This window comes from Salvelinus fontinalis, chromosome 24 (assembly GCF_029448725.1).
Source record: "Salvelinus fontinalis isolate EN_2023a chromosome 24, ASM2944872v1, whole genome shotgun sequence".
Lineage (NCBI taxonomy): Eukaryota > Metazoa > Chordata > Actinopteri > Salmoniformes > Salmonidae > Salvelinus > Salvelinus fontinalis.
Genome location: NC_074688.1, coordinates 29,726,819 through 29,747,130, shown reverse-complemented (window position 1 = coordinate 29,747,130; position 20,312 = coordinate 29,726,819). Strand labels below are relative to the sequence as shown.

The 20,312-nt window shown below is 43.0% G+C and overlaps 1 protein-coding gene across 1 annotated transcript; it reads right to left on the bottom strand.

Moving 5' to 3' along the window:
* Positions 1-567: 567 nt before the first annotated feature.
* Positions 568-1,479, bottom strand: LOC129822524 (olfactory receptor 6N1-like). The gene has a single exon (XM_055880834.1). It carries the CDS (start codon positions 1,477-1,479, stop codon positions 568-570), a length of 912 nt encoding a protein of 303 aa, XP_055736809.1.
* Positions 1,480-20,312: the final 18,833 nt, after the last annotated feature.

The window sequence follows — 20,312 nt, the reverse complement described above, 5'->3', positions numbered from 1 at the left end:
AATTGCCCTCCAAAGTGGTTGTGAACACACATCTATTTTGAGAGATACACTGAGGACGCCTGTTTATAAGCACATATATACATTATCACAACTCAGTAACCTAAAAATAATCAATATATTTACTGTAATGTAACCACAACCATTAATGACATCATTTATTTTTGTTAACAGTATTATAAATAAAGCACCCAGTGGGGAAAATATACATCGAAGGAGTAGCTTAGCATATTGCTGTTCTTCTTTAAAAAGTTCTTCACTGCATAAGGAGTCACATATTTGTGCTATCCATTGGACCCCATTTCCTTAATAGTGCACTACTTTGGCTCTGGTCAAAAGTAGTGCACCATAAAGGGAATAGGGTGCCATTTGGTGCGCAAGCAAGCATTTTCCTGCTCAGGTGTGCTACAATTACTCTATTCTTGGAATGTTTGTAAATAATTTTTTCAGAAGAGGGTGATAGACATCAACAAATTAGGGGCCATTTAACCGTGCAACAGTTTTGGTAGATTTTACCTTCCTTTTGTTGACTTCTGATATCAGTAAGTCTCCCTGTTTCTTAAGCTGTAACTAACATCTCATATCCAAGATTTTATGTGCATTACACTTTCTAAAAACTGCCCTTCGAATCTGCTGGAGGTTAAGTCCATATATGACAGGGTTAAAGACAGGTGGTATAACAAGGAATTGTACAGCCATTGCATTACGCATATTTAGAGTAATATTTACATTATTCCACCCTTGCAAATTGTCAAACAGGGTCACTGTGATGAAAATAACAATTGTTATTAAATGTGGCACACATGTCTGTGTGAACTTAATCCTTCCCTTAGCTGACTTTACACAAGTCTTTACAATCTGACAGTAAGAAAATACAATGAAAAGTATCTGTAAAACATGAACCACTATTAAACATCGGCTCAAAATCTGATTGATGGTAGTGGGTAAACATGCATGTTTCAGTATAGACGGATTGTCACAGAAAATTTTATCAATACGAGATCCACATAAAGGAATTCTGACGGTTAAACTAAGTGCTATGAGTGCTATAAATAAAGGATAACACCAAGAAAATAAGAGTAACTTTCTAACAGTTAACGTTGTCACAATGGTATGGTATAGTAGTGGTCTGCATATTGCCGTTAGAGTAGAGATTTCACACATGACAGATGTATATATTACATAGGCTTGAGTGAAACATCCACCATAAGATATCACCTGAACATCTGACTGAAGGTCCAGTAACAACTTGGGGTAGAAACCAGCGGTCCCATACAATCCATTGACACATAAACTACACAGAAAGATATACATGGGCTCATGGAGGCCTTTCTCCTGAATGATTGTTATGATCAGAGTCAGATTCACAGTGATAATGAGAAGGTATGTGATAAGAGACAAGATAAAATATACTGATTTGTTGTTAAATGTCTCCTGTAAGCCAAAGAGATAAAAGAACTTGACTTGGGTTGAGTTCTCCATAGCTTTTGTTAATTTTCTTTCTCTGGTCAATGCAGCAATTCTTAGTCCTTGGAAGGCTTGAGTGTGTATGGATGTGAATAAATTCAAGTGTGAATTATTTGATTCTGTTTAGGCTCAGACTAAACACAATAGGTTTAACAAAATAAATTCTCATCCTCCCTCAAAGTCGTACAATTATTTTTTTTAAAGATCCCGATAATATCTGTACCATATCAGACTTCGGAGGTGTGAAAGAAATAAAGAAACTTATGTCCATAAAATGTCTTCTTGCTTGACAGAGGAGACTGCTGCAATAACTTGTCCTGGTAGCCTCTAAATATACCATAGTGTATGATCACATGGGATTGTAGTTTCAGCGTCACCATGTAACCACTCCATAGAGATGGATCTATATTGAGTTTATGACAAGCAACTAATTGGATTATATTTACTCAGCCTATTTATGTTTTAACCAGGAAAACTGAGGATGTCCTAAGGACATTCGGCAATGTTTTCATCAGGTCCCTTTAAGGCAGCATTTCCCAAACTCGGTCCTTGGGACCCCACCGCTGCATGATTTATTTATTGCCCTAGCATTACATAGCTGATTCAAATAATCAAAGATTGATGATTAGTTGATGATTTAGTTGATGATTGACCCCCTTGGGGTCCCCAGGACCAAGTTTGGGAAAGCTGCTTTAAGGGTTTCAGCGAGACGTTATCCCATTGATGTTCTGAGACCACTCTACAAACATTAAAACATGACGTTAACCTTGGGACCATAAGAGGACGTTCAGTACAGATCCCAGTTCGGTCCGAGTATAACGTTATAATAAGATATTTCTATACGGAACAAGGCTGGTTACTCGCATCAATGTCTCTGTCTCGTCATTTAACATTCAAACATGGTGTCAGAAGAGGGATAACTAACCATGCTTTCCGCAAATTAGAGTCACCTGTTCTAAAATTTTGCCGGAATTGGCCTTAGCTAGTGTGAGTTTGCTAGTTAGCTTCAGTGTTGTTAGCACCGGTTAGACATGGCAGCGAACATTCCCCCTCCCGCCGTTATGAAGCTCAGCGGGGATTGGAGCACGAACTGGGATACGTTTAGAGGTGAATGGGAGGACTATGCGCTAGCAATGGGACTTCTGGAAAAGGACGATGAGGCAGTGGCTGCCACTTTGAGGACTATAATGGGAACTGAATGCCGACACGTATACAAACACAACCTGAACCTAACAGCAGCTCAGCAAGGTAACGCTATAGCTATTCTTGATGCTCTTGAACATTACTTTAAGCCAGCAAAGAATGTCATCTACAAGCGTTATGTGTTCGGTTGTTGCAAACCGGAGGACGGGGAGTCCATTGACAGCTTTGTCACTAGGTTAAGGGAAAAGACAGCTACATGTGACTATGGTGCTTTAAGAGATGAACAGATCAGAGATAGGATTGTGCTTGGCATAACTGATGAGGGCACCCGCAGACGTTTGCTGAGAGAACGTGACCTGACGCTGGTCTTGGCAGTGGAGACATGCCGTGCAGCAGAGCTTACTGATATACGGATAAGGTCCATGGAGCTAGAAAGGCAACATATGGACAATGTCAATGCTACATTCAGGCAGCCAGTAAAGAAATTCCCCTTTGCCACAGCTAATGCTAATACTACAGCCAAATCTGCAGTAGACAACCCCAATACATGCCGATATTGTGGCATTTCTCATTGACGAGGAAAAGAACACTGCCCAGCCTATGGGAAAATATGCAAATCATGTGGTACAGCTAATCACTTTGCAAGGGTCTGCATGAAAAGCAAGATAAAGGAGGGTAAGGTGCACTCCATTGAAACAAACACAGAGCTCGACGAGCCCAGCAGCTAGATGACCACCTTTTGGACACCCTGGGGCAGGAAGAGGTAGTTGAAGCTTCCGTTTGGTGTCTCTGTGGCTCCAGAGGTGTATCAGCGGAAACAGCACAAGCTGTTGATGGGACTCAGTGGCGTGGAACCCATAGCAGATGACATCCTCGTAGTGGGCTGTGGGGACAGTGATGAGGAGGCAGAATGTGACCATGACGCCAAGCTGCTGGCCCTGATGGTCAGATGCAGACAGGTCAAGCTAAGGCTAAGCATAAAAAAGCTTCAGTTTAAAGTGCCAGAGGTCTGCTTTCATGGGCACATCTTGTCCTCCACCGGATTGAAGGCGGATCCTGAAAAAGTGAAGGCTGTCTTGGAAATGCCCCACCCATCTGACGTTCAGCGCTTCGTCGGATTTGTCACTTACCTGGCCAAATTCCTACCGCGGCTCTCTGAAGTGTGTGAGCCACTAAGGAGGCTCATGGACAAGGACGCCATCTGGCATTGGCTCCCAAAACATGACGCAGCGGTGAGGGAACTGCGATACTACAATGCGTCAAAACCTGTCACGATTCAGAGTGACTCAAGCCAGTATGGACTTGGCTGTTGCCTCATGCAGGATGGCCAGCCTGTGGCATTCGCCTCTAGGGCACTCACCTTAACAGAGCAGAACTATGCCCAGATAGAGAAGGAGTGCCTCAGCATTGTGTTTGCATGCCAATGCTTCCACCATTACCTGTACGGGAGCGACAATATTACCGCAGAGACAGATCACAAGCCCCTTATTGCTATATTCAGCAAGCCTCTTCTGAATACCCCAAAACGACTGCAGAGCATGCTACTGGCCCTACAAACTTACAACCTCAAGGTGGTGTATAAGCCAGGGCCAGAGATGTATGTGAGTGACACGCACAGCAGGGCTACTGCATCAGGCATGTACACACGCTCCATGCATGAACAACACGCAGTGTGCAGCTTACAAACAGAGCAAGTGGATGTTGAACACATCAACCAGGCTGACTACCTCAATGTTACGGACCAGCGCCTTATACAAATCAGACAGCACACAGACAGGGATGGACAACTCCAGGCATTGAGGTCTGTGATTCTGATGGGCTGGTCCGACTGCAAGGAAGAAACTGCTTTAGCCGTCAGAGAATATTGGCCAGTCAAAGAGGAGCTCAGTGTTCAAAACGGAGTAATATTCAAATGTCAGAGTCATCTCTACGCCATGAGATGTTGACGCGCGTGCACTCAAGTCACATAGGAGGTGAGGCCTGTTACAGACAAGCACGTGACACACTGTATTTGCCAGGAATTCAGAGTGAAATCAAAGACTATGTCAGGTGTTCGCCTTAGCAATCTCACTGAGATAAAGACCTCCTCCATTCCTGCCATTATTGAAAGAGATCGTGATACCTCACATCTCAAAATAGGGCTACTTAATGTTAGATCCCTCACTTCAAAGGCAGTTAAAGTCAATGAACTAATCAATGATCATAATCTTGATGTGATTGGCCTGACTGAAACATGGCTTAAGCCTGATTAATTTACTGTGTTAAATGAGGCCTCACCTCTTGGTTACACTAGTGACCATATCCCCTGTGCATCCCGCAAAGGCGGAGGTGTTGCTAACATTTACGATAGCAAATTTCAATTTAAAAAAAAAAAAAAAGATGTTTTCGTTTTTTGAGCTTCTAGTCATGAAATCTATGCAGCCTACTCAATCACTTTTTTATAGCTACTGTGTACAGCCCTCCTGGGCCATATACAGCGTTCCTCACTGAGTTCCCTGAATTCCTATCGGACCTTGTGGTCATAGCAGATAATATTCACATTTTTGGTGATTTTAATATTCATATGGAAAAGTCCACAGACCCACTCCAAAAGGCTTTTGGAGCCATCATCGACTCAGTGGGTTTTGTCCAACATGTTTCTGGACCTACTCACTACCACAGTCATACTCTGGACCTAGTTTTGTCCCATGGAATAAATGTGTCATGTTTTTGATCATCATGTCTTGTCCCTGTGCTTCCCTCTGCTGGTCTTATTAGGTTCTTTCCCTCTTTTCTATCCTTCTCTCTCCTCCTCCCTTTCTCCCTCTCCCGCTCTCTCTCTATCGTTCCGTTCCTGCTCCCAGCTGTTTCTCATTCTCCTAACGACCTCATTTACTCTTTCACACCTGTCCCCTATTTTTGCCCTCATTAGAGTTCCTATTTCTTCCTCTGTTTTCCGCTTCAGTCCTTGTCGGATTCTTGTTTGATGTTTGCTGTTCAGTGTCCTTGTTCCGCCCTGTCGTGTTTTTGCCTTCATCAGATGCTGCATGTGAGCAGGTGTCTAGTGGTCGCGTCTCCAGTCGTTCATCTCTACTGACGAGAGGATTTCAGTTTTCCTGTTTTGTTTTTACCTTAGATATATCAGGAGTATCGTTTTTGTCTAAGACTGGAATAAAGACTCTGTTTCTATTACGTCGCTTTTGGGTCCTCCTTCATCAGCATAACAGAAGAATCCGACCAAGAATGGACCCAGCGACTACGGATTCTCGCAAGACTGCCATCGAGATCCAGGGAGAAATGCTCGGTAGACACGAGCAGGAATTGTCTGCTGCTCGTCATGCCGTTGAGACCCTGGCCGCTCATGTCTCCGATCTCTCAGGACAGTTTCAGAGTCTTCGTCTCGTGCCACCAGCTACTTCCTGGTCTTCCAAGTCTCCGGAACCTAGGGTTAATAACCCACCTTGTTACTCTGGGCAGCCCACTGAGTGTCGCTCCTTTCTCACCCAGTGTGATATTGTGTTCTCTCTCCAGCCCAACACATACTCAGGAGAGAGAGCTCGGATCGCTTACGTCATATCGCTCCTGACTGGTCGGGCTCGGGAGTGGGGCACAGCTATCTGGGAGGCAAGGGCTGAGTGTTCTAACGTTTATCAGAACTTTAAGGAGGAGATGATACGCGTTTTTGATCGTTCTGTTTTTGGGAAGGAGGCTTCCAGGGTCCTGGCTTCCCTATGTCAAGGTGATCGATCCATAACGGATTACTCTATAGAGTTTCGCACTCTTGCTGCATCCAGTGACTGGAACGAGCCGGCGTTGCTCGCTCGTTTTTTGGAGGGACTTCACGCTGAGGTTAAGGATGAGATTCTCTCCCGGGAGGTTCCTTCCAGCGTGGACTCTTTGATTGCACTCGCCATCCGCATAGAACGACGGGTAGATCTTCGTCACCGAGCTCGTGGAAGAGAGCTCGCGTTAACGGTGTTTCCCCTCTCCGCATCTCAACCATCTTCTCCCATCAGCTCAGAGACTGAGCCCATGCAGCTGGGAGGTATTCGCATCTCGACTAAGGAGAGGGAACGGAGAATCACCAACCGCCTTTGTCTCTATTGCGGTTCTGCTGGACATTTTGTCATATCATGTCCAGTAAAAGCCAGAGCTCATCAGTAAGCGGAGGGCTACTGGTGAGCGCTACTACTCAGGTCTCTCCATCAAGATCCTGTACTACCTTGTCGGTCCATCTACGCTGGACCGGTTCGGCTGCTTCCTGCAGTGCCTTGATAGACTCTGGGGCTGAGGGTTGTTTTATGGACGAAGCATGGGCTCGGAAACATGAGATTCCTCTCAGACAGTTAGGGAGGCCCACGCCCATGTTCGCCTTAGATGGTAGTTCTCTCCCCAGTATCAGATGTGAGACACTACCTTTAACCCTCACAGTATCTGGTAACCACAGTGAGACCATTTCCTTTTTGATTTTTCGTTCACCTTTTACACCTGTTGTTTTGGGTCATCCCTGGCTAGTATGTCATAATCCTTCTATTAATTGGTCTAGTAATTCTATCCTATCCTGGAATGTTTCTTGTCATGTGAAGTGTTTAATGTCTGCTATACCTCCTGTTTCTTCTGTCCCCTCTACTCAGGAGGAACCTGGTGATTTGACAGGAGTGCCGGAGGAATATCATGATCTACGCACGGTCTTCAGTCGGTCCAGAGCCAGCTCTCTTCCTCCTCACCGGTCGTATGATTGTTGTATTGATCTCCTTCCGGGGACCACTCCTCCTCGGGGTAGACTATTCTCTCTGTCGGCTCCCGAACGTAAGGCTCTCGAGGATTATCTGTCTGTTTCTCTCGACGCCGGTACTGTGGTGCCTTCTTCCTCTCCCGCCGGAGCGGGGTTTTTCTTTGTTAAGAAGAAGGACGGTACTCTGCGCCCCTGCGTGGATTATCGAGGGCTGAATGACATAACGGTTAAGAATCGTTATCCGCTTCCCCTTATGTCGTCAGCCTTCGAGATGCTGCAGGGAGCCAGGTTCTTTACTAAGTTGGACCTTCGTAACGCTTACCATCTCGTACGCATCAGAGAGGGGGACGAGTGGAAAACGGCGTTTAACACTCCGTTAGGGCATTTTGAATACCGGGTTCTGCCGTTCGGTCTCTCTAATGCTCCAGCTGTCTTTCAGGCATTAGTTAATGATGTACTGAGAGACATGCTGAACATCTTTGTTTTCGTTTACCTTGACGATATCCTGATTTTTTCACCGTCACTCGAGATTCATGTTCAGCACGTTCGACGTGTACTCCAGCGCCTTTTAGAGAATTGTCTCTACGTGAAGGCTGAGAAGTGCGCCTTTCATGTCTCCTCTGTCACTTTTCTCGGTTCTGTTATTTCCGCTGAAGGCATTCAGATGGATCCCGCTAAGGTCCAGGCTGTCAGCGATTGGCCTGTTCCTAAGTCACGTGTCGAGTTGCAGCGCTTTCTCGGTTTCGCTAATTTCTATCGGCGTTTCATTCGTAATTTCGGTCAAGTGGCTGCCCCTCTCACAGCTCTGACTTCTGTCAAGACTTGCTTTAAGTGGTCCGGTTCCGCCCAGGGAGCTTTTGATCTCCTCAAGAAGCGTTTTACATCCGCCCCTATCCTTGTTACTCCTGACGTCACTAAACAATTCATTGTCGAGGTTGACGCTTCAGAGGTGGGCGTGGGAGCCATTCTGTCCCAGCGCTTCCAGTCTGACGATAAGGTTCATCCTTGCGCTTACTTTTCTCATCGCCTGTCGCCATCGGAACGCAACTATGATGTGGGTAACCGCGAACTGCTCGCTATCCGCTTAGCCATAGGCGAATGGCGACACTGGTTGGAGGGGGCGACCGTTCCTTTTGTCGTTTGGACTGACCATAAGAACCTTGAGTACATCCGTTCTGCCAAACGACTTAATGCACGTCAAGCTCGTTGGGCGTTGTTTTTCGCTCGTTTCGAGTTCGTGATTTCCTATCGCCCGGGGAATAAGAACACCAAGCCTGATGCCTTATCCCGTCTCTTTAGTTCTTCTGTGGTTTCTACCGACCCCGAGGGGATTCTTCCTGAAGGGCGTGTTGTCGGGTTGACTGTCTGGGGAATTGAGAGACAGGTAAAGCAAGCACTCACTCACACTGCGTCGCCGCGCGCTTGTCCTAGTAACCTTCTGTTTGTTCCTGTCTCTACTCGTCTGGCTGTTCTTCAGTGGGCTCATTCTGCCAAGTTAGCTGGCCACCCCGGCGTTCGGGGTACGCTTGCTTCTATTCGCCAGCGGTTTTGGTGGCCTACTCAGGAGCGGGACACGCGCCGTTTCGTGGCTGCTTGTTCGGACTGCGCGCAGACTAAGTCAGGTAACTCTCCTCCTGCCGGTCGTCTCAGACCGCTTCCCATTCCTTCTCGACCATGGTCTCACATCGCCTTAGACTTTATTACCGGTCTGCCTTCGTCTGCGGGGAAGACTGTGATTCTTACGGTTATCGATAGGTTCTCTAAGGCGGTACATTTCATTCCCCTCGCTAAGCTTCCTTCCGCTAAGGAGACGGCACAAATCATCATTGAGAATGTGTTCAGAATTCATGGCCTCCCGTTAGACGCCGTTTCAGACAGAGGTCCGCAATTCACGTCACAGTTTTGGAGGGAGTTCTGTCGTTTGATTGGTGCTTCCGTCAGTCTCTCTTCCGGATTTCATCCCCAGTCTAACGGTCAAGCAGAAAGGGCCAATCAGTCGATTGGTCGCATTTTACGCAGCCTTTCGTTTCGAAACCCTGCATCTTGGGCAGAACAGCTCCCCTGGGCTGAGTACGCTCACAACTCGCTTCCTTCGTCTGCTACCGGGCTATCTCCGTTTCAGAGTAGTCTTGGTTACCAGCCTCCTCTGTTCTCGTCCCAGCTCGCCGAGTCCAGCGTTCCCTCCGCTCAGGCTTTTGTCCAACGTTGTGAGCGCACTTGGAGGAGGGTCAGGTCTGCACTTTGCCGTTACAGGGCGCAGACTGTGAGAGCCGCCAATAAACGTAGGATTAAGAGTCCTAGGTATTGTCGCGGTCAGAGAGTGTGGCTTTCCACTCGTAACCTTCCCCTTACGACAGCTTCTCGCAAGTTGACTCCGCGGTTCATTGGTCCGTTCCGTGTCTCTCAGGTCGTCAATCCTGTCGCTGTGCGACTGCTTCTTCCGCGACATCTTCGTCGCGTCCACCCTGTCTTCCATGTCTCTTGTGTCAAGCCTTTTCTTCGCGCTCCCGTTCGTCTTCCCTCCCCCCCTCCCGTCCTTGTCGAGGGCGCACCTATTTACAAGGTACGGAAGATCATGGACATGCGTTCTCGGGGACGTGGTCACCAGTATTTAGTGGATTGGGAGGGTTACGGTCCTGAGGAGAGGAGTTGGGTTCCATCTCGGGATGTGCTGGACCGTTCGTTGATTGATGATTTCCTTCGTTGCCGCCAGGGTTCCTCCTCGAGTGCGCCAGGAGGCGCTCGGTGAGTGGGGGGGTACTGTCATGTTTTTGATCATCATGTCTTGTCCCTGTGCTTCCCTCTGCTGGTCTTATTAGGTTCTTTCCCTCTTTTCTATCCTTCTCTCTCCTCCTCCCTTTCTCCCTCTCCCGCTCTCTCTCTATCGTTCCGTTCCTGCTCCCAGCTGTTTCTCATTCTCCTAACGACCTCATTTACTCTTTCACACCTGTCCCCTATTTTTGCCCTCATTAGAGTTCCTATTTCTTCCTCTGTTTTCCGCTTCAGTCCTTGTCGGATTCTTGTTTGATGTTTGCTGTTCAGTGTCCTTGTTCCGCCCTGTCGTGTTTTTGCCTTCATCAGATGCTGCATGTGAGCAGGTGTCTAGTGGTCGCGTCTCCAGTCGTTCATCTCTACTGACGAGAGGATTTCAGTTTTCCTGTTTTGTTTTTACCTTAGATATATCAGGAGTATCGTTTTTGTCTAAGACTGGAATAAAGACTCTGTTTCTATTACGTCGCTTTTGGGTCCTCCTTCATCAGCATAACAAAATGTTGTAGATCTTAATGTTTTTCCTCATAATCCTGGACTATCGGACCACCATTTTATTACGTTTGCAATCGCAACAAATAATCTGCTCAGACCCCAACCAAGGAGCATCAAAAGTTGTGCTATAAATTCTCAGACAACACAAAGATTCCTTGATGCCCTTCCAGACTCCTTCTGCCTACCCAAGGATGTCAGAGGACAAAAATCAGTTGACCACCTAACTGAGGAACTCAATTTAACCTGTTTGGGCTGAAGGGGCAGTATTGAGTAGCCAGATAAAAGGTGCCCATTTCAAACGGCCTCGTACTCAATTCTTGCTCGTACAATATGCATATTATTATTACTATTGGATAGAAAACACTCTCTAGTTTCTAAAACAGTTTGAATTATATCTGTGAGTCAAACAGAACTCATTTGGCACAAACTTCCTGACCAGGAAGTGGAAAGTCTGAAATCGAGGCTCTGTTCTACTTCCTGCCTATAAATGGGCATGATACGTAAGAGTATACGTGCACTTCATAGACCTTCCCCTGGATGTCAAGAGGCGGTGAGAGAAGAAATGTAGTGTTTATCTTGGTCTGAAGTGGAATACAAGCTCTTTGTATGACGTGTCCTCCCATTTCCTGTTTTCTGGAGAGCGCGAAGGGGGACCTGGATTTGCCTTCTGTTTAGCTGCCGTTATAGGCAACTAATATCTCCGGCTTTGATTTTATTTGATACATGTCACCATATCATCGTAAAGTATGTTTTTTCAATATAGTTTAACCTTGTGCAATACCCTAGATGCAGTTGCACCCCTAAAAACTAAAAGCATTTGTCAAAAGAAACTAGCTCCCTGGTATACAGAAAATACCCGAGCTCTGAAGCAAGCTTCCAGAAAATTGTAACGGAAATGGCGCCACGCCAAACTCGGACAAAACAGAGATGCTTGTTCTAGGTCCCAAGAAACAAAGATATCTTCTGTTAAATCTGACAATTAATCTTGATGGTTGTAAAGTCATCTCCAAAAAAACTGTGAAGGACCTCGGCGTTACTCTTGATCCTGATCTCTATTTTGATCAACATATGTAACGGCAGCCTTCCCTCTCTTCACGTGAAGAGAGGGTGTAACAGGGATCGGACCAACACGCAGCGTAGCCAGTGCTCAACATGTTTAATTAAACGATAAACAGAGAACACTACAAATACAAAATAACAAAATGTGGCAAACCGATACAGTCCTAGCTGGTGCAGAGAAAACACAGAGACAGGAAACAACCACCCACAAATCCCCAACACAAAACAAGCCACCTATATATGATTCCCAATCAGGGACAACGATTGACAGCTGCCTCTGATTGAGAACCATATTAGGCTGAACACAGAAACAGACAAACTAGACACACAACATAGAATGCCCACCCAGCTCACGTCCTGACCAACACGAAAACAAGCAAAACACACAATAACTATGGTCAGAACGTGACAACATATCAAGACTGTTTCAAGGACAGCTTTTTTCCATCTACGTAACATTGCAAAAATCAGAAACTTTCTGTCCAAAAATGATGCAGAAAAATTAATCCATGCCTTTATTACTTCTAGGTTAGACTACTGCAATGCTCTACTTTCCGGCTACCCGGATAAAGCACTAAATAAACTTCAGTTAGTTCTAAGAATCCTGACCAGAACCAAGAAATTTGATCATATTACTCCAGTGCTAGCTTCCCTACACTGGCTTCCTGTTAAGGCAAGGGCTGATTTCAAGGTTTTGCTGTTAACCTGTCTAGCCCCGGGGTTCCGCTAGCGGAACTCCTCCCACATTCCACTGAAAAGGCAGAGCGCGAAATTCCCAAAATATTTTTGAGAAATATGTAACTTTCACACATTAAAGAGTCCAATACAGCAAATGAAAGATAAACATCTTGTGAATCCAGTCAACATGTTTGATTTTTAAAATGTTTTACAGCGAAAACACCACGTACATTTATGTTAGCTCACCACCAAATACAAAAATAGGACAGACATTTCTTTCACAGCACAGGTAGCTTGCACAAAACCAACCAAACTAACCAAGAACCAACCAAACTAACCAAGAAACAACTTCATCAGATGACAGTCTTATAACATGTTATACCATAAATCAATGTTTTGTTCGAAAAATGTGCATATTTGAGGTATAAATCAGTTTTACATTGCAGCTACCATCACAGCTACCGTCACAAATAGGACCGAAGCAGCCAGAGTAATTACAGACACCAACGTTACAGACACCGATTTTTTAAGTGTTTTACAGCGAAAACACAATATAGCATTATATTAGCTTACTACAATAGCCTACCACTACCGCATTCATGTGGCCTGCTGGAGGTCATTTTGCAGGGCTCTGGCAGTGCACCTCCTTGCACAAAGGCGGAGGTAGCGGTCCTGCTGCTGGGTTGTTGCCCTCCTACGGCCTCCTCCACGTCTCCTGATGTACTGGCCTGTCTCCTGGTAGCGCCTCCATGCTCTGGACACTACGCTGACAGACACAGCAAACCTTTTTGCCACAGCTCGCATTGATGTGCCATCCTGGATGAGCTGCACTACCTGAGCCACTTGTGTGGGTTGTAGACTCCGTCTCATGCTACCACTAGAGTGAGAGCACCGCCAGCATTCAAAAGTGACCAAAACATCAGCCAGGAAGTATAGGAACTGAGAAGTGGTCTGTGGTCACCACCTGCAGAATCACTCCTTTTTTGGGGGTCTTGCTAATTGCCTATAATTTCCACCTTTTGTCTATTCCATTTGCACAACAGCATGTGCAATTTATTGTCAATCAGTGTTGCTTCCTAAGTGGACAGTTTGATTTCACAGAAGTGTGATTGACTTGGAGTTACATTGTGTTGTTTGTGTTGTCACATTGTGTTGTTTAAGTTTTTGAGCAGTGTATTTATAGAATTCTTGCATATATAGTATATGGTATGAAAAAGTACCAAAGGAAGCAGAGTTACAACAAGACTTCATAGGTTATTTTCGTGTAAAATTTGAACAGACAAGTTTGATTACAGAGTAGGTGTCACAATACAACATTACCACAAAATTACAGTCGCAGACTTAGGGAGATAGGGATGAACAATACAACCAGGACAGCAGAATTAGGCCACTAATTATTTTAATTTTTATAATATTGTTATACAGTATAGTGGTGGTTCCCAAACGTTTTCACTCAGGCCCCCCTTTCATCATTAGGGAACATGTCTTATGTGTTTTCAGATGATATTTGAGTGACTTGTTGTCCAACTAACAGTATTTAACTGAAATGTGTCTTCTGCATATCACCCAACCCCTCTGAATCAGAGAGGTGCGGGGGGCTGTCATAATCGACATCAACGTATTCAGTGCCTGGGGAACAGTGAGTTAACTGCCTTGCTCAGGGGCAGAACGACAGATTTTTACCTTGTCAGCTCGGGGATTCAATCCAGCAACCTTCCGGTTACTGGCCCAACGCTCTAACCACTAGGCTACTTGCCGCCCCTGACATGACAAGAGGAAAACTACTGATTCCCTACCAAACACATCCTTAATGTTATGTTATTGAACAGGCTGTGTTAGTGGCCTATGATCCTGTTAAAACAATGTGCAGTATATGTGGAGACCCTATAGTCTGGTACTCTACAATGTGGAAGAAGCATGTAACATCATCAATGGGCTGGGCAGGCAACAATATTAAGTCTCTCATTAACCTTCCAGGAGTTTGTGCTATGTACAGTGCATTCGGAAAGTACTGAAACCCCTTGACTTTCTCCACATTTTGTTACATTGCAGCCTTATTTGAAAATGTATTAAACGTTTTTTTCCCCACATCAATCTACACAGAATGCCCCATAACGTCAACGCAAAAACAGGTTTTTAGACATTTTTACAAATGTATTAACCTGTTGGGGGTGCAGCCCAACACCGGTGCACCTATGACAACATCCAGCTCAAAGTGCAGGGCGCGAAATTCAAAATATATTTTTTTTAAATATTTAACTTTCACACATTAACAAGTCCAAGACACCAGATGAAAGATAAACTTCTTGTGAATCAAGCCAACATGTCCGATTTTTAAAATGTTTTACAGGGAAGACAAAATATGTAAATCTATTAGCTAACCACGTTAGCAAAAGACACCACTTTTCTAACTCCATCAGTTTCTTACTCCATCAGGTGCTATCACAAATTCGACCAAATAAAGATATAAATAGCCACTAACCAAGAAACAAATTCATCAGATGACAGTCTGATAACATATTTATTGTATAGCATATGTTTTGTTCGAAAGATTTGCATATTTCATGTATAAACCATAGTTTACATTTCAGCTACAATCAGAAATTGCACCGAAAGCAGCCATAATATTTACAGACACCAACGTCAAATAGCTAATTACTCATCATAAAACATTTCTGAAAAATACATAGTGTGCAGCAATTGAAAGACAGGCATCTTGTGATTCCAAACAATATTTCCGATTTATTAAATGTTTTACAGCGAAAACAAAATGTATCGCTATATTAGCGTAGCCACAATAGACAGAAACACTTGGGCGCCCATGGCCAGTTCACATGCACGACAGATATATGAAATAACATCATAAAATGGGTCTTACTTTTGCTGATCTTTCATCAGAATGTTGAACAAGGTGTCCTCTGTCCAGATGAGTCGTTGTTTGGATTCAGAATGGCAAATTTCCCTCTTCAATTAGCATTGGCACTAGCCGAGTGGCACAAATTTCTCCAACGTAAACACAGTCAGAGGACGGAACACGGCAAAACTCCCGAAAAAAATTCAATAATCTGATTAAACTATATTGAAAAAACATACATTACGATGATATGGTCACATGTATCAAAAAAAATTAGAGCCGGGGATAGTTACCGTCCGTTACGGCAGCAAAACAGAAGTCAATCCCACTTCCTTCAGAGTACCGGAAGTGGACGGTCACGTCAAAGAAATAGTTTTTTTTCCACCACAGACCAAGACGAGCACAAAATTTCTTCTCTCACACCCTCTTGACACCAATAGGAAGGCGTATGGAGTGTAAGTAGACTCCTAAGTGTCAAGACCATGTATAGGCATCAAGTTGAAAAGAGCATCGATTTCTGACATTTCACTTCCTGGTCAGGAAAAGTGCTGCAGAAGGACTTCTGTTTCACTCAGAGAAATAATTCCAACTGTTTTAGAAACTAGAGAGTGTTTTCCATCCAAAAAGAATAATAATATCCATATTGTACGAGCAAGATTTGAGTAGGAGGCCGTTTGAAATGGGCACGATTTCACTGGCTACTCAACACTTTGCCTTGCAGCCAAAATAAAAACTGAAATATCACATTTTCATAAGTATTTACATAAGTATTTAGACTGTTGCATTATTGCCACAGTATTACTCTTCAAAGTGTTTAATACCATAGGCATCACCATGGAAAAACATTGTTACCTGTGGCTGTGACATTGAGTAGAACATTCAGCAAACATCATTCGTCCCTACTGTAGTTCAATAATATTCATATTTTGAATAACAAATACAATTGACACACTGTCTCTGCTTTCCAGTTTTTGCTCTACTGTTACAGTTACATACACTCCAATCCCAGTTTGAGAATTAAACAGGATGCTAGTCATGCAGAGCTGTGTTGTAACACTCGTCGTCATAAGTCACATACAACTCCCTGCCAGAGACCAAGGTTCAATCCCTTTCTCCTCCTCTGATTTTCTTACTGTCTTGAAATGTATTAAATTGAGATTTTGTGTCACTGGCCTATACACAATAACCCATAATGTGAAAGTGGAATTAAGATTTTAGAAATTTTTACAAATGAATGGAAAATGAAAAGCTGAAATGTCCTCGTGGAATGAAATGTCCCCGATTTCCTGTTTTCAGGAAGGCGCGAGGAGGACAGTGGGATTGCGTTTTGAAAAGCTGTCGTTATAGGCGACTACTATCTCTGGCTTTGATTTTATTTGATACATGTGACAATATCATCGTAAAGTCTGTTTTTTCAATATAGTTTTGTTAGATTTTTGAAATTTATTTGGGACGTTAGGCGTGTTGCGTTGTGTGCCTTTGTTCAGAAAGGAGAGCTTCACGCCACTTGGCCAGTGTGCTTGCTAATTGAAGAGGGAAAAACGATGTTCTAAATCCAAACAACGACTGTTCTGGACAAATGACCCCTTGTCCAACATTCTGATGGAAGATCACCAAAAGTAGGACCCATTTTGTGATGCTATTTCATATATCTGTCGAACTGTGTACTAGTAGTTTTGCGCCCAGGTTTTGGCCACTCTCTCGCTATAACATAAGCCATATGTCGTAATGAAGATATTTTTAGAATTCTAACACTGCGATTGCATTAAGAACTAGTGTATCTATCATTTCCTATACAACATGTATTTTTTTGTAATGTTTATGAATAGCTATTTGGTCAGAATAGGTGAGAGTCTAATAGAAATATCTGCACATTCTGGGAAAAAGAAGCTACGTTAGCATAATGCATAACCACTGATTTCAGCTCTAAATATGCACATTTTCGAACAAAACATAAGTGTATATATAACCTGATGTTATAGGACTGTCATCTGAGGAAGGTTTATGAAGGTTAAATGAAAATTATTATCTTTTTCTGGTTTATTCGCTAATGCTAACGTGCCTATTGCTGTCGCTAACATGCCTTGATGAATGAATGCGGTAGTGTGGTAGGCTATTGTAGTAAGCTAATATAATGCTATATTGTGTTTTCGCTGTAAAACACTTAAAAAAATCTGAAATATTGGCTGGATTCACAAGATGCTTGTCTTTCATTTGCTGTACACGATGCATTTTTCAGAAATGTTTTATGATGAGTATTTAGGTATTCCACGTTGGTCTCTATAATTACTCTGGCTGCTTCGGTGCTATTTCTGACAGTAGCTGTGATGGTAGCTGCAATGTAAAACTGATTTATAGCTCAAATATGCAAATTTTTCGAACAAAACATAGATTTATTGAATAACATGTTATAAGACTGTCATCTGATGAAGTTGTTTCTTGGTTAGTTTGGTTGGTTCTTGGTTAGTTAGGTTTGTTTTGTGCATGCTACCTGTGCTGTGAAAAATGTCTGTCCTTTTTTGTATTTATTGGTGAGCTAGCATAAATATTCGTGGTGTTTTCGCTGTAAAACATTTTAAAAATCGGACATGTTGACTGGATTCACAAGATGTTAATTTTTCATATGCTGTATTGGACTTGTTAACCTTTCACGAGTATCTACCCCGGGTCCGGGATCACCCCCCACCCCCCCCACACTGAGTAGCATAGCCTAGCATAGCGTCACAATTAAATAGTAGCATCTAAATATCATTAAATCACAAGTCCAAGACACCTAATGAAAGATACAGATCTTGTGAATAAAGCCACCATTTCAGATTTTTTAAATGTTTTACAGGGAAGACAAAATATGTAAATCTATTAGCTAACCACGTTAGCAAAAGACACCACTTTTCTAACTCCATCAGTTTCTTACTCCATCAGGTGCTATCACCAATTCGGCTAAACTAAGATATTGATAGCCACTAACCAAGAAAAAACCTCATCAGATGACAGTCTGATAACATATTTATGGTATAGGGTAGGTTTTGTTAGAAAAATGTGCATATTTCAGGTAGATATCATAGTTTACAATTGCACCCACCGTCACAAATGGACTAGAATAAATACATAGAGCAACGTGTTTACCTAATTACTAATCATCAAACATTTCGTAAAAATACACAGCATACACTAATCGAAAGACACAGATCCTGTGAATACAGAGAATATTTCTGATTTTCTAAGTGTCTTACAGCGAAAACACAATAAATCGTTATATTAGCATACCACATATGCAAACGTTACCAGAGCATTGATTCTAGCCAAAGAGAGCGATAACGTAAACATCGCCAAAATATATTAATTTTTTCACTAACCTTCTCAGAATTCTTCAGATGACACTCCTGTAACATCACATTACAACATACATATACAGTTTGTTCGAAAATGTGCATATTTCGCCACCAAAATCATGGTTAGACAATGACAAAAGTTGCCCAGCTGGTCAGACAATGTCGTGCGCCATATTAGACAGTGATCTAGTCGTATACATAAATACTCATAAACGTGACTAAAAAATATAGGGTGGACAGCGATTGATAGACAATTTAATTCTTAATACAATCGCTGATTTACATTTTTTAAATTATCCTTACTTTTCAATACAGTTTGCGCCAAGCGAAGCTACGTCAAACAAAATGGCGTCATAAGCGATTAACATTTCTCGACAGAAACACGATTTATCATAATAAATTGTTCCTACTTTGAGCTGTTCTTCCATCAGAATCTTGGGCAAAGAATCCTTTCTTGGGTCTAATCGTCTTTTAGTCGAAAGCTGTCCTCTTGCCATGTAGAAATGCCCATTGCATTCGGCATGAACTGGAACCGTGCCCAGAGATTCACAGTGTCTCAGAAATAAATGTCCCAAAATCGCACTAAACGGATATAAATTGCTATAAAACGGTTTAAATTAACTACCTTATGATGTTTTTAACTCCTATAACGAGTAGAAACATGACCGGAGAAATATAACTGGCTACAGTAATGCTTGGAAAAAGAGCAGGTCTGTGTCCACCGCGCGCCCGACGCATCTGGAAAAGAGTTCCTACCTACACGTGTTTTTGTTTTATAGGGGCTGTGATTGCGCAATCGATACCATTCAAATCGTCATCACGTAAAGGCATCCAGGGGAAGACGTAAGCAGTGTCCGTATCCTGATAGCGTTCACAGTGGCCTTTAAACTGACTCCAGATCAGGGGCCAAAATGTGTGAAATCTGACTCCATGTCAGGGAAATTGCTGTAGAATGAGTTCTGTTCCACTCAGAGACAAAATTCCAACGCCTATAGAAACTAGAGATTGTTTTCTATCCAATAATAGTAATAATATGCATATTGTACGAGCAAGAATTTAGTAGGAAGCCGTTTAATCTGTAATGCAATTATGCTAATGAGAAAACAGCACCCCCTGTAGTCGCAAGAAGTTAATGTGTGAAAGTTAAATATTTCTAAAAAATATATTTTGAATTGTGCGCCCTGCACTTGAAGTGGCTGTTGTCATATTGTGCCCGGCTTCGGGCTTGCAGCCCAAAGAAGTTAAACTGAACGGCAATATACTGGAAATAAGACAAGTTCCTGGTACAAGTAAACGGCAAAGTATTGGATGTTGGGTGGTTAGCGCAAATCATCGAACGGCAGTATTTTGGAGATAAGACAAGTTTACTGATTGAAACATGGTATATTGGAAATAAGACAAGTTCACTGTATGAATGTGGTACATTATTGCTATTGTGTTTAGGGACACACAGTCTACACGGAGACACATTTTCCTAGCATAAGAGCACATTGGGCGTTGGCTGGGGTGAAAGCATTTTTGGGGAAGTTGATTTTTTTGTGACAGAATAGGATCAGGTTATCATGCGAACTAGCGATTGTATTAACATACCATATAAAACTAGAGAGTTCTAATTTATTTTCATTTTTTATTTTTTATTTTTTGGTTAACATTTTCCAAATAAGTTACCAAATGATGGCGGGACAAGAGATAGAAAAAGTATTAAAAACGCTGAAGTCCACTCTAGAAGTGAACGGAGGCAAAGAGAGTAAGTAATGGAAGAGACTGAATGAAAAGCTATACAGAGAATGGACAGAAGAGGGTA